Source organism: Grammomys surdaster, unplaced genomic scaffold, assembly GCF_004785775.1.
Source record: "Grammomys surdaster isolate TR1022 unplaced genomic scaffold, NIH_TR_1.0 372, whole genome shotgun sequence".
In the NCBI taxonomy this organism is placed as follows: Eukaryota; Metazoa; Chordata; class Mammalia; order Rodentia; family Muridae; genus Grammomys; species Grammomys surdaster.
Window position 1 is genome coordinate 9,976,093 of NW_021604791.1, and position 14,140 is coordinate 9,990,232.

Here is a 14,140-nt window from a genome sequence, read left to right on the forward strand (position 1 = left end):
GTAGGTAACACCTCCTGTTTTATAGATGCCTTTTCTAGCAACATATCCATTCAGAGCAGATGAAAAACCTCCAAGAACCAATCGTGAAGGTAACTGCAATCGCTCCAAATGACTCAACTGTGACAGGAGAGCAACTGTAGTGACCCAACCCAGCTCCCGGTCAGGAGCTGAAGGGCAGTGAGTCTTGGGTCTGTGTTTGCTTAAAAAAAAACGAGAAAGTTATGAAGACCAACTGTAGGTGATGGGGTTGTGGGAGAGAAGGAATCTTGCCATATCCAGAAATTAATAAAACACTTGGAAAATATAGATTTAATAATAAACATTATGGTCAGGCTGTTTATTAAGGAGGCAACCACGTATTACAAAGTTCAGCTATAGAAATGTTTGCAAATCAAACTTCATGTGATCTAAGAGGGCCATGCATCACACTGTCAAAACTGGACACCTGTACAGTGGGTTACGTCGGTCTGAACATACACAGTCTACATCATCCTAGAGTCACACAAACATCTGGGGCCACATATGTATTTAATTTTCTTTGCTTTCAAAAAAATTTTTTATATCTATATATAAAAGTGATGTTCTGAGATAATTTAAAAAAGTATCTGACAATTATGAAGGTCCCCAGTTTTACAAAATGTGATTTCCAGGGTATGAAAACTGAGAAAAGTCAACTCTTCAGAGAGTTTTGTACAAACAAGTTTTGTAGAAAAATGATTCAGCAAATGCTTGAGTTAAGAATATTTATATTTTTCCAATTCTTTACACTTTTATTAACACACTTACAAAAAATAACATCCAAACACTGAGAAAATTAAATAACTTTGGAAGCAGAGGTCAAAGTTTCTGCTGACATACAAGTGACAATTCTGGGCTGTTGGCACAAAATAATCAACATCTATAACCTACTACTATGTATCAGACATAAGTTAAAATCATAGGCACTAGTTCATCAAATCCACATTTCTTCTGTAAGACTAACCACAGTAAATCCTTAGATTTTTCCCAAACAGAAAAACTGGCAATACACAAAGGCTTTCTAGTAAAAAGGCAATTTTTCTCTTTAGGAAACCAAAAGCCAATCATCTGTGGTAGTACAGCAGCAGCTGAAATAATATCACCAAACTCAGATCCAAAATACATTTTTAAACAAGTGATGAAATAGTTTAATTAAAAAAAAATAGATATTTTTTCTGATGCAGCCATTTAAAAACAATGTTAAATAACCTGAATATTCCTTTTGAAACTGATTATCTAACTTAAAAAATGTAATAGATGGTTCATTAAAGTTCTTTTAAATTATTAGATTGCAGCATTTATTATTTTTTCAACTGTTACACTGAACAGAGACCTGCTTGCTGTGTGCACATGTGACTCTACCGAGACAGCGGCTACTTCTCTGTCACTTACGAGACACACTGCGACAAAGCACACGTTCCATCTTCCTAGGAGAAACAACAGTCTTTAGTTCATCATTATGGGTGACCATGACACCTTGCTTTCCCTCTCAGCCCTTCAAACGCAAGGACACAATGTCTTCCACTCTACACTCAGCTCTGGCATGGCGCCGCCCGCCTGTGCTAGCGAGCTCTATCCCTCCCTGCTGGTCCAGCTTCAGGTCAGCTGGGCAGACTGGGTCTCTGTTATCATCAACTCGATGCTTTCCTGAGCGGGGAAACTTCCCTTCCCTTTCTCTCTGCAGTTCTACTTGCACCTGACAGAACTTCCTCTACTTACAGGAAACGAGTTCAAATCCCCCAGCCTTTATGCGACCCAACTGCCAATATTTAAAACCGTCCAGATTAAGTATTTAAAAAACAGACCTCATTATAAAAAAATGAGAAGTCAGATCGAGTTATAGTTTGGTAATAATCCGATAAAAACAAAACAGCTGATTTCAAGGGGTATATACACACATATGCCATTAGAGAGCAAGTATTTAGCAAAGTGGAGTTGGATGATTTGTTACCAAACAATGAAAACGTTGATGTAAGGCAGAATCTAAGTTAAAGGGACAGTATTTTAAAAAGATACCTCATACAGTTATTCAGTTTCAAGTGGATCGACTACCACATAACAGACCGTTCTGCCGCTTACGAGCAACAATACAACTGTCATCACCAGAGATTTTTATAGTTAAGTGCATAGATTTCCCCTCCTCTTGTGTTATGATTTTATTCCAGGTTGTAAGTTCTGAGGTGTTATTTTGTCAAGAACAAAGACACATATAACTGTTCTTTCACATCCTAGAAACCTGGGAATGGAAACAAGATCCTTTAGTTGTGTGACAGAAAACAGCATGTGAGTTAAGTTGGCTTCAATAGCAAGGCTGTCTTTCCTGAGCCAGGAACTATAAAGTCAGGAAGATCGTATGACTGACAGTGAGCCCTTCTGGCAATCAAAAACAAGTACACACAAGTCTGAGATGCTGATGCAAGGCGGTGGGCGTGCACTGTGACACCATCTGGACATGGCTACATGTGAGCTATGTTTAAAATGTAAGGTACTTTTCCCAGTGAGCTTGCAAAAGTAATTTCTAAATCTTTCCTAAACACAGGTAGTAGCATAGTTTAAGTCTTTAGCTCAGGCCCTTCCTTTTTCTCTCCCAATCTTTATAATTTACTGTATCCTGAAGGGCTAATAAGACAATTTAATTAGTCAGAATATTAGTTCTTGTTAACACAATATTTATTGATACTATTTGTACAGTAAAGTAGGTTGAACGTGAGGTTTTGGATAGCCTAGGTTCACCATCTTCCCATGGACACAGGTACTCTCTTTACAAATGGGCATTTCTCTTTGGCATCCAATAGGTATTTGCCCAGATACTGGCCTCTGTCAAATAATAAAACGAACCGTGTTTCTAGTGACCAAAGCTAAGTGAGTCCATGGAGAGGGACTGCATGATTACCAAACACATCCGATGTCACGTGGCTTTAAAGTGCTGCTTCCTCGTCTCCGTCAGTTGTGCTATTAAGACAGAGAGGCTGGGAGTCTGCAAACCCGAGAGTCTCATCTGAAGAGTCTGCATATAAAAGTTGGTTTCAGCTTGGTGAAGGGGTGGCCATGAAGCTGTGTCCTCATCTCTGCTGGTCAGTAACAGCCATCTTTCCAACTGTCATCTTTCATGCTACCATAGGTTTTAGGAGCTGGCAAAGATCTGAAATAAAAGAATTTTATGACTTTTTATGTCTGTACAAAATGCTATCATATAATTTGTTACATGTCGTCATTATTTTTTCAGGTGGCACAGTGTCCCACAGTGTCCCATGAGGGTTATTTCAGGGAGTTACTAAGCTCTAAACAACTACTGAACAACCTTACCTTGCTTGGCAACTTTAAAACTTTCGAATGTTAATACATACCCGATGAGTTGTCTAACCCATTTTTGTTGATGTACCCGTGGAATTAAAAAAAAGAGGAAAGAAAGTTCCTAACACAAACAGCGAATCTACTGCTCTGTGAGGTGAGACAATGAACGTGACAGTGCAGGCCTGGTGTTTCCGCTGCAGACTGGCAGGCAGTGTGGGGGACTGGGTAAGGAAAGCGTTTGACGTCAGACAAACTTGTAACTGATGTCTTACTAGTTGTACGTCTTCAGGGAAATTACTTTATTTCACTAAACCTCAACACATTCCTCTAAAGAGTGGCGTACTTACTGCTGTGACAGTCAGACACGGTAAGAAGTGCATGGCACACTAAGCCACCGTGTCTTCCTACCAAGTCTGGAAATGTGAAACGTTTGCATCAACATGAAGTATGTACAGGCATGTAAGATTGGAAGTTTTAAGAAAAGAAACTTTAGTTATAGCTGACACCTAAACTTACTGACAGTGTTAATCCCCTTCCTGAAGGGTAGAGAGCACATGGGTATGGTTCACAACCTCCTTGGGATCAGAATCATTTCAAGATTAAGCAACAAATGGGGCTCAGAATCTCTGGAGTAGAAGGTGGGCCTCTACATTTATTAGAGACTCTGAGGCAGTTCTGTGTTGCACCAGTTTAAACAGCATCTTCTCAGGGAGCACAGCAAGTGCTTTCTTCATCCCCATGTGCTTATCTTTATTGTTGTTCTCAAATCAACAGCTATCACAACCAACTCAAGTGTCTTTAAGCACTCTGTCCTAGAGCTGCCTGAGATGCTTCATTATGTTAGGCATTTGAACAAGTATAATCTGAACCCAACTTGTACAATGCTCAAATGAAGGCTTCTCAGAACACAGAGGTAATGCTTTACTTCCACTGTATTAATATGGTGGGACGGCTCTGTCTCCACACTGACAATGAGATGCAGACACGCCTGACTGTAGGCTGCTGCTTTTCACACTTACTGTGCTGAGTACAACATTGATACTTACCTTCGAACAGGCTGGACAAGCTTGCTGCGAGGCACTGGGATACCCCCCGCAGAAGGGGCACTAGGCCGGGGCAGGCCACTCCTCATTGCAGTTGTCCCTGCAGGTCTGGTTAGAGTGGCGCTGTTGATATTGCTGGAAGGGTTTGCTGGGGCTGTGCTCTGCACCACAGGAGGCCCAGGTGAGGAGGTTTGCGTGAACTGGGTAGTTTCTTGGCTGCCAGAACCGGAGCCATGGTTACTAAATGCTTTCACTGGTTGCCGAAGAGCCAATGGAGACGGTGCTGCAGGGGAGCGGAACTTGCCTGGAGAAGGTACTGTGTGCAGAACAGCAAAGGAAAACCAGTGTTTTCTGAGGGAACCAAGTACCAGTGAAACCACTGTTTTGTTACCCAGGATGACTGAACACTAGAAAATTGTGAGCCTCAAATAAAAAACCTTTCTGGGCTAACAGAAAAAAAGGTTACCTCAGAAGGTAACAAACTGTCTTTGAACCAGCGTACCCTGGATCCCATAAGAGGAAGGGTTTGGGGCACAGCACCATAGGGACCAGCAAGATGGCTCAGTGGTAAAAGGTGCTTGCCACATATACTTAAAAACCCAAGTTCAATCCAAGGAACCAACACAAAGGTAGGACTTGACAAAGTTGTCCTCTGAGCTCCTCATATGCTGTGGCACGCAACCTCTCTCCACCAACACCACTGCTTCCATGTACGTACGCACATGTAACACAATTATTAGTAACTCTGGTTACCACAGGATTAGGTCTCACTGTAGGAACTAAGTAGTGTCACACGAAAACATTCTAAAAGTAAAAGTAAGGTTTGGATATCTATGTGAATAAAAATTCAGTAACTATAGCCTCAAAGCTACACACCATGGTGTAACTAGAAATCAGGGATTAATAGTTACTACAGTTATAACAGTCAGCTCCAGAGGCACCGAGATAATTCAGTTCGTAACAGTACTTGCAACACACGTATGACCACCTCAACTGGATCCCTGAAATCCATGGCAAAAGGAGACAATTTCTAAAGTTGTTCTGACGCACATGTGCGGTGCAATCCAGGAGCATATCAAAAGGTCTATGAAGTCATAGAATGACAAGTCTACTAAGAAGTATGTGTTTATATGAAAACAAATGCCAGCTAGATAAAATGAACAATCTGCATTGCTTTCTAAGTGAAGACAAGACTCAAACACATTTTATCCTTAATTTTATACTTAATCCCTCTGAGATTAAGTATGGATCTCTTGGGGTTTATGTTCATCCTTTTCTGTTTCTTGTTTGAACATGTCTCTTCTGAAAGGGTTTTAGTTTCCTCAGAAGGACAAGGATAGCGATAAACCTTGGTTATGAGGCAGGGTAGAGGGTGTGTGTGGACCAGAGGCAGAAAACTAACATTATTCTCCAACAACTCCCTTAGTTTCAGGAGTACAAGTCAAGAGAAAGCTTGGGCCACAGACGCGGGCCATTCTATACTATTCTGTTTTCTGCACCTCTGTAACCCGTATGTACGGCAGAGTACAGCAAGGTCTACTGTAGCAATGGGAGGAAAGAGGTGCTTAGTTCTGATCATCAACCTCACTGGATTGCTTATGGTTAGTGAAGCAGACTGCTACCATGTTTGTCAGAGTGTTTCCACAGAGGATCAAAGATCAAATAAGGCAGGGAGACCGCTCTGACTGTAGGCGGCACGAACAGTCGTTCATGGGGCTGGGATGTAAGCGGCCCTGCGTTCTCTGCTACACCCTCTCTCCTATGACTGGAAGCTCAAGGTGAAGAACCAGAGAAGCCAGCCTGAAACGAAACTTGAGTAGGACTGAGAGGAGATCAACCTGCTATTGGACTCCTCTAAGACTGGACAGTTCATGAAATGTTTAAAAAAGTACTAAACCATTGAGTACAGTGATTTCTGCAAGAAGGACGCTTGGAGTCCAAGTCTAAGAGTCTTATATGAACTGAACCAGTTCTGAAGTCCTGGGGCTTTTTGTTGTTCTTCTGAACACATTTAAAAAAATGATTTATTTTATGTATGTGAGTACACTGTAGCTGTCTCCAGATACACCAGAAAAGGGCATTGGATCCCATTACAGATGGTTGTGAGCCGCCATGTGGTTGCTGGGGATTGAACTCAAGACCTCTGGAAGAGCAGTCAGTGCTCTTAACCACTGAATCACCTCTCCAGCCCTTGTGAAGACGTTCTTTTAACTGTATATTAGAGAGTATATCTCATCCAAACTTATCTGGGTGAGCACAAAAGACAAAATCAGGAATCTGAGAGATTTAGAGGAGTGTTTTAGAGGAGAGGGCTGCTTAGAAGACCTTCAGAACTCAGCTTGGGGTCTGGCTGAATCTTCAGCTAAACACTGGGCTGAGTATATCCAGAGGGAAACTCCGTGTGCGAGGAGAAAGGAGTGTAGCACTGTAAACTGAACAGCGGGCAGAGCGCACACAAAGTGCTGTTCCTTTGTGTTTCATTCAACCAGCTATGGGAGAGTCCCTGCCAAATCAAGATGTTGAAGCAGCCTGCAGATACTCTAAAAGGATCACGCTTTAACTGGGGGGTGGGATGGAATGACTCCTATATGGGACAAGACACCTGGCCCTAGAAAAAAAGATGCCACAAATCTCCTCTAACAAAGCTTATAAAACAAACTTCTGAAAACTGTGTCCACAGCTTCTGTCCATGTGGGTAAATACACTGTGTTTGTAAATAAGGTTACATTAGAACATACTCATTCATTTATATACAATCTATGGCTGTTTTAAAGTTACAGTATATGGTTGAGAAGTTTAGAGTACTAAGACCATGTGGTCACAAATCGAAAGTCATTACTGTCTGGTCTTTGAGAAAATAATCGATCTCTATTACAAAGGCTTAAACTGATTTGTAAGAAATATAATTACTTAATAAACAACAATATTTAAAGGAAGATAAACAATATCTGTCACAGAACAATGTAAACTTCCACACTGTCCGCCATCCAGTGCATAATCATGAAACACACAGGAAACAGTAAGCAAGGCCAGGAAGCACTAAGTCAAGAGAAACTGTGATGCCTGAACCAGAGGAGAGGACAGTACACGGACGCTTACCTAGGCTCAATGAGACACATAGTTTAAACGGAATGAGGGGAGAAATAAGTTTTCTGGAAAAGCACATGCAGCTTTTTAAAGATAAAGAACTTAGACCAAAACGCTAAACTCTGTTAAGGGTTAGAGGAGCTTAGATGCTGACTGAAGAATAGCTTGCTTTAACACTGAGAGCAGTAAGACGACGCCTGAAGGCCTCCGTGAACTGCGAGCCAGCATTGAGATCTTTTAATATATGTACCCAAGTCCCAGAACTGGGGAGAGACCGTATGACTGAACAAGGCCATTGGATAAAGACCACAAGCTCATTCACACAGCTCGTGTGAGGAAGGAGAAGCCAAACCCAAAGACGACCGGTGAAGGAGAGAACCCACTCCTCAGCCTCCTCTGCCCCCATGCGCATGCTTCCGCACACGTGTGCATACATTCACATACAGAAAACAAAAAGAACTCAAGTGAAAAAAAACCAACCAACCAGAAAAACAAAACACCCCCCGCCCCGCACACCTCCCTAAGGAGGACAAAACAGGAAAAAGAAGGAACTCCACACTAGGAACAGTATAGTCAAGTTTTTGAGAACCAACAAAGAACTTTTCTCTTTTATTCTCTTCTCATACAATGTATCCTAATTACCCTCCCTCTCCTCCTTTTATAGGGATCCACCCCCTGTCTCTCAGTAGAAAAGGATTCTGTACCTGATTCTGCAGCACACATACTAAAACTGGAAACTAGATTAGCATGGCCCCCGAGAAAGGATGACATGTGAAGTCTTGAATCATTCTATATTTTTCTTTGCAGCAATAAAAAATGAAACTCTTTAAAAAGAAAAAAAAACTCTTAAGAGGAGACTTAGGAGACTTCTAAGAGATAATAAAGAATAAAATAAAATACTATATTTTATAAAACAAGACCATTACATTGGACAACCCAAATAGAAGAAACAATAGCCCCAGATAGGGCACAAGAATCAGAGACCCACTCATTCACACACTCAGGAATCCCATTAAAAACACTAAACTGGGGAGGGAGAGGCGATAGGAAGGGGATGGGGTATGTGTGTACAGGGAACAGAGACGGGGAGAGAGGTCTGGGAAAGTGAATGGGAATGGGGTTGGGGCATCTCTAGGATATGGCAGGGACCTGGGATGGGGGAGGCTCCAGGGAATCTGAGGTTGACTCTAGCTGAGACTCCTAGCAGATGGAGCTTGATGTGGCCAGCTGTAGCCAGGCAGGACTCCCAGTAGAGGCATAAGAACACCAACCCACTCACAATATCTTAGACCCAAAATCTGTCCTGCCTACAAGAAGTGTAGGAACAAAGATGGAGAAGAGACTGAGGGAATGGCCAACCAATGACTGTCCCAACTTGAGAGCCATCCCATGGGCAAGAACCAACCCCTGACATTAATGATACACTGTTATAGTTGCAGACAGGAGTCTAGCATAATTATCCTTTAAGAGGCTCCACCCAGCAGCTGACAGAAATTGATGCAGAGACCCATAGCCAAACATTAGACGGAGCTCAGGGAGTCTTATGGAAGAGTTGGGGGAAGGATTGAGGAACTCGGGAGGGGATAGGGACTCCACAAGAAGACCAACAGAGTTAACTAACCTGGACTCTTAGGGGGCTCCCACAGACTGAACCGCCAACTAAAGAGCACACAAGGACTGGACCTAGTGTACCCCTCTCCCCCTTCTCAGGGGGGAGGGAAGGGGAATGGTGGGAGGGGCATGTGAGGGGAGACTGGGTGGAGGAAGACTTAGATCAGGATGCAAAGTGAATAAATACATTAATGGAAACAAAACAAAAAATAACCCACTAAACTGAAAGCTAAAATATATATCTGGAGGACCTGAAGCAGACCTGCGCAGTCCCTCTGCATGCTGTCTCGGCCTCCGTGAGTTCATAAGAGCTTTGATAGTGTTGACATGAAGGGTCTTCCAACAATCAATTTTTAAAACAGAAAAGATGGGATACAAAGGAGATGGGTCGACAGTTAAGAACACTTGCTGTTCTTGCAGAAGATCTGAGTTCAGCTCTCAGGTGCAACATGGCAGTTTACAACTGGTCTTAACCTCAGTTCCAATGGATCCAGAACCCTCTTCTGGCTTGCATAGGTACCAGATATGCACATAGTGTACATACATGTAGGCAAAACATCCAATACATAAAATAAAACTTAAATAGGAAAGAAAGGCTGGAGAGATGGCTCAGTGGGTAAGAGCACTGGCTGCTCTTGCACAGTACATGGGTTCAATTCCCAGCACCCACATGGTGGCTCACAACTATCTAGTCCCAATGGATCCAGCATCCTCTTTAGGACTGGACTCCAAAGGAACCAGGCAGGTACATGGTACACAGACATACATGTGGGCAAACACTTACACATAAGAATAAATAAATCTTAAGAGAGATGGAAGAGTAATTAAAACATCAAACTTCTCAAAAGAAACAACATAAAACTAACAGAATAACATCACTAAAAATGCCTGCCTGAGAGGCTGGTGAGATCGCTCAGCAGCTAAGAACGTTCACTGTTCTTGCAATGAATCCAGGTTTGCTTCTCAGAACACATATTCATCATCTCACAACTGCCTGGAACTCTAGTTCCAGGAGATGATGTCTCTAACCTCTGCAGACACCTCCATGCATAAAGAACACAAACTCACACGGGTGCGTGTGCACGCATACCCTCCCCCCAAGTACATAAGTTAAAAAGCTGTCCTACTCCTACATTCATACAAAAATAACTCTTAAACTCAATTATCAGTATGTTTAAGAACAGCAAAAATAAAACCTTCCGAACCACAGCAGTAATAAAAAATGGAGAAAATTTGTTGTTAGTTTTTCTATTCAAAGAAATGTTAGAAAGCACTTTTAGGCAGAAAAGAAAGAACACCAGGTACCACCTTCAACCTGAATGGAGCTACGAAAGGACGACACTGGTTTTATTCCTGATGATCAGCACTTAAAGTAACTTCTCTTGGTGCAGCAGGCTTTGACTTCAGACCTGAGAGGTATCTCTGAGTCAGGATCATCAGTAATCAATCAGTACTGGATTGTACAGTGCTGGAGATTGAACCCATGACATGAATTCCAGTTCCAGGGGCATGCTAGGCGCGTGCTGTATTTTCAGGCTGGCCTTGAACTCACATCCTTCTGCCTCCACCTTCTGAGTGTTGGAGTTACAGGTGTGTAACAGCAAATGCAGCTAAGCTAATATGGAGAAAGGGTGTAATGACAACTTCCACGACACAACACACACACACAGAAGCCTGGATTCCTACGTAAGATAAAAACAAATCAAGAAATCCCCACAGCTCACACTTCTCCTTTCCCAGGTAAAGACAAGTAGAGATAGATGCAGGAACTCCGATATCCACCAGAAGACTGGAATGCCTTATAGAGTAGGTAGTTTGCATTTTGATTTGGACTCACAAAAAGAACACAACCCCTTTAAAAATTTGGTCAAAAGGAATTATCTTTTAAAAATAATAAGCATGGCCAGTGCCCGGAGCAGTCCTAAGGTACCGGCTCTGCACCCAATCCCCCAAAACTCAGAGGAGGCTGGACTCCCAGGAGCTCTAACACACCCAGGATTGTAGGCATTTAATATGGGGAAGAGAGCATGTTTGTGTTTTTTCTGCAGGATGCTGAAGGAGCATGGTGGCTGTCAGAGCGACCGGTAAGACATGCTGATGCTGGGACAAAGAATGATGCTGACCTGTGAGCTTGCTGAGTGCCCTGACAATGGTGACTGGGAAGCTGTATTGGACATAAGTTCCCAATCCACCTTTGCTTACCTATACCCTTGATGGGACAAGCTGCCTTGCCTCAAGTTTTTAGACCTTGTGGAACACAGAATCAAAAAGAGAAGTTATAATGACTCTTGTATTTTTCTTAAATGTGACCAGTTATTCGGACTCAATCATGGACTGGTCTAAAAATCAATCCAATATTGGAAATAACAGTCTTCATTTGCAAGTCTGGTTCTGGACATTTTCAGAGACATATTTGGAAGTTAGAGCTGCAGTTCTCTATGTTAGGTTAGCAAGAGATAAAGTTGGGGCAGGATCTGGATTTCAAACAAGTGTTAACACATGTGTTAAGGCTCTTAATTGTCAAGTTAAAATTACTTTTGTTTCTTGTACAGTATTTAATGTAAGTTGCATTGATTGTACACTTTCTAATTGTGTTAGTGTGTTGAGACCTGGCATGTCAGTTATGGAGGTCTATCAACCAGCTTTTATTTTATTGCCCTGAGTATCACAGAACCTTGGCCTTCTGAAAAAAGCTTGCAAGTACTGGAAGAAGAGGGTAGCGGGCTTGATTATTGCTGGTATAGCAGCTTTAATTATATTAATTGCTAGCACTACTGCTTCTGCAATTGCTTTGACACAAGAAGTTAAGACAGCTACTTTTGTTAATCATTTAGTGACAAATGTTACTAATGTGCTGAATATACAAGAGGATTTATATAGGCATTTGGGAGAAAGGATTGATTCTCTTTATCCTATTCAAATTATTGGAAGGAAGTTCAGAGTTTAAAGAGTTAGGAGCCATCTTGAGTGCCATGCCAAATACCATTGGATTCATGTTAGTTCAAAAATTTACAGTGGTTGTCATTATAATTAGGAAAAAGTTTAAAGACATTTGACGTGTATTTGACATAATTCTAACACCTCTCTGGATGTTTTAATGTTACATAGTGAGATTATGAATTTAAAGAATGCTGCTCTGCTGAGCATTGATGCGGTAGATACTGCTAAGTCAGGTATTTCTATTTTGGTCAAGCTTCAAGAATGGCATATATAGCTTGATCATGCTAGCCCTTTTTGTCCTGGGAATACTTTTATTCCTACCCATCGTGTTAGTGCTTGTCTTTAACAACATCAACATTGGCAACCAAAGAACATGGCTTGAAACTGAAAATGGCCCCCCAGACAGACATTAAATTAACAGGCTGGCAAGCCAGGGACAGGTAAGATTCTGCACAGAGCCTTACCAACCTAAGACAGAAGTACATTGCTTTTGATAATGCATATTCCATGATGGATAAGGCAGGCATTCTTGGCACAATGACCTAAGACAGGCTCAGTCTTGTTTATGAAGTAAAAAAGGGGGAGAGGCAGAGTGTTTTTGAGGCTGCTTGGCAAAAATCTGACATAGGCCAAGGACAAGGAACTGGGCTTCAGGCAGGAATCTAAATCTTAGGCTAGAACAAAGAAGTAATTTCAGGCAGGAATCTAAATCTTAGGCTAGAACAAGGAAGTAGGCTTCAGACATGAAAATGACTTTGGGCTAGGACAGGGAAGTTGGCTCAGATATTTTGGTCATCCTGGTAAACCCTTAGAAACAGTGATCACTCGAGCGTTCATAGAATTTTGTTTATTGCCTTGCTTGTTCTTTGACTATTTGTGTTTATTGTCTTGCTTGTTCCTTGACTATTTACATCTATTGTATTGCTAGTTCCTCAACCTAAAACTGACCTAAATACTTGCATGTAATTAAAATGGTATAAAAGCAAAAAAGAGGAGGGGGGATGAGATAGGGGATTTCTAGGGAGGGGAAATGGGGAAAGGGGATGGCATCTGAAATGTAAATAAATAAAATATCCAATAAAAAATAATAATAAACATAAGAGTACATCTTTAAGAATGTAAAACCACACAAAGCAATACATATTTTTGATGTATATATTTCATCCTACTACAAAGAGTACAACTGGTTCCTTCCTGTTCACTTGTGCTCTGTCCCCCAGGCGACCCCACCCACTTCTTTGCTTCTATTCTTCATCTCTGATATTCACTTTACTTTCTACTATATTTCTCTCTACTAATAAGGCATTTATTAGCAAGATGATTAAAATATTCTCTGTGTCTGCTTCATTACATTTAACATAATATCCTTAAGGTCCATCCATATTATCAAAAATTACTGGATTTCATTCTTTTAAAGAACTGCATGATCTCATTGAGGACACATTCTGATATATTCACGCATGCACTGTGGACAGGCCAATTTCAAATTTTAGCTTTTGTAATGAGTAAGGGGATTCGTGATCTGAAACTATTTGGTGCCCTCTTTCATAGTTACCTCTGTTATTTCTAGTAATATTTGTGTATTATTTGAGCCAAACAGTTTTCATTTTTTATAAAAGGCTTTTTTTTAAACTAATTGCATTTATCTGTGTGGAGTTATGCATGTGTGTATGCACCTGTAGATGCCAAAAGAATGTACTAGAGCTCCAGAGTTGGGAGTTACAATTATTTGTGAGCCACTGGTGTTTGTGAGCCACCTGACCACATGCTGGGTGCTGGGAACTGAGATCAGGTCTTCTGGAAGACCAACTAGCAAGTAAGTGCCATTTATTCCTGAGCTCTGTCTCCAACCATCATTTTTAGATTTTCCCTACTGGCTGACTCAGAGAGTAAACATGATCTAACTTTTTTGCTGTTCCTTACCTCAACTTCCTAAGATTCCCCTTCTGCCAATAAAGCTAGATTATAAATGTTGCTTAAATATGAAATGTGTTTATATTATCATGATGTAAATATTATTTATTGCAGGACTGGAGAATGTATTACAATTATGCTTTACATTCTTTTTTTGTGAACTTTTAGATAATAAGATCCCTTTTATAAACCCCAAACCGCCTCTGTCTCATTCTAAAGAACAAGCCTTATGT

General features: G+C 41.3%; 1 protein-coding gene and 1 pseudogene across 2 annotated transcripts in view; one reads left to right on the plus strand and one right to left on the minus strand.

Annotated features, from left to right (window-relative positions):
- Nucleotides 1–304: 304 nt before the first annotated feature.
- The window catches only part of Slain2 (SLAIN motif family member 2), a 67,247-nt gene continuing 53,411 nt past the window's right edge, over nucleotides 305–14,140 (minus strand). For both annotated transcript variants that reach the window (XM_028780783.1, XM_028780782.1), the window contains 2 exons: nucleotides 4,359–4,671; nucleotides 305–3,160 (listed from right to left, as the gene is read on the minus strand). In XM_028780783.1, coding sequence (XP_028636616.1) covers nucleotides 3,094–3,160; nucleotides 4,359–4,671 — 380 coding nt within the window. In that variant the 3' untranslated portion in view covers nucleotides 305–3,093. The remainder of the gene's footprint in view (nucleotides 3,161–4,358; nucleotides 4,672–14,140) is intronic.
- LOC114632312 lies at nucleotides 8,143–8,241 on the plus strand (annotated as a pseudogene).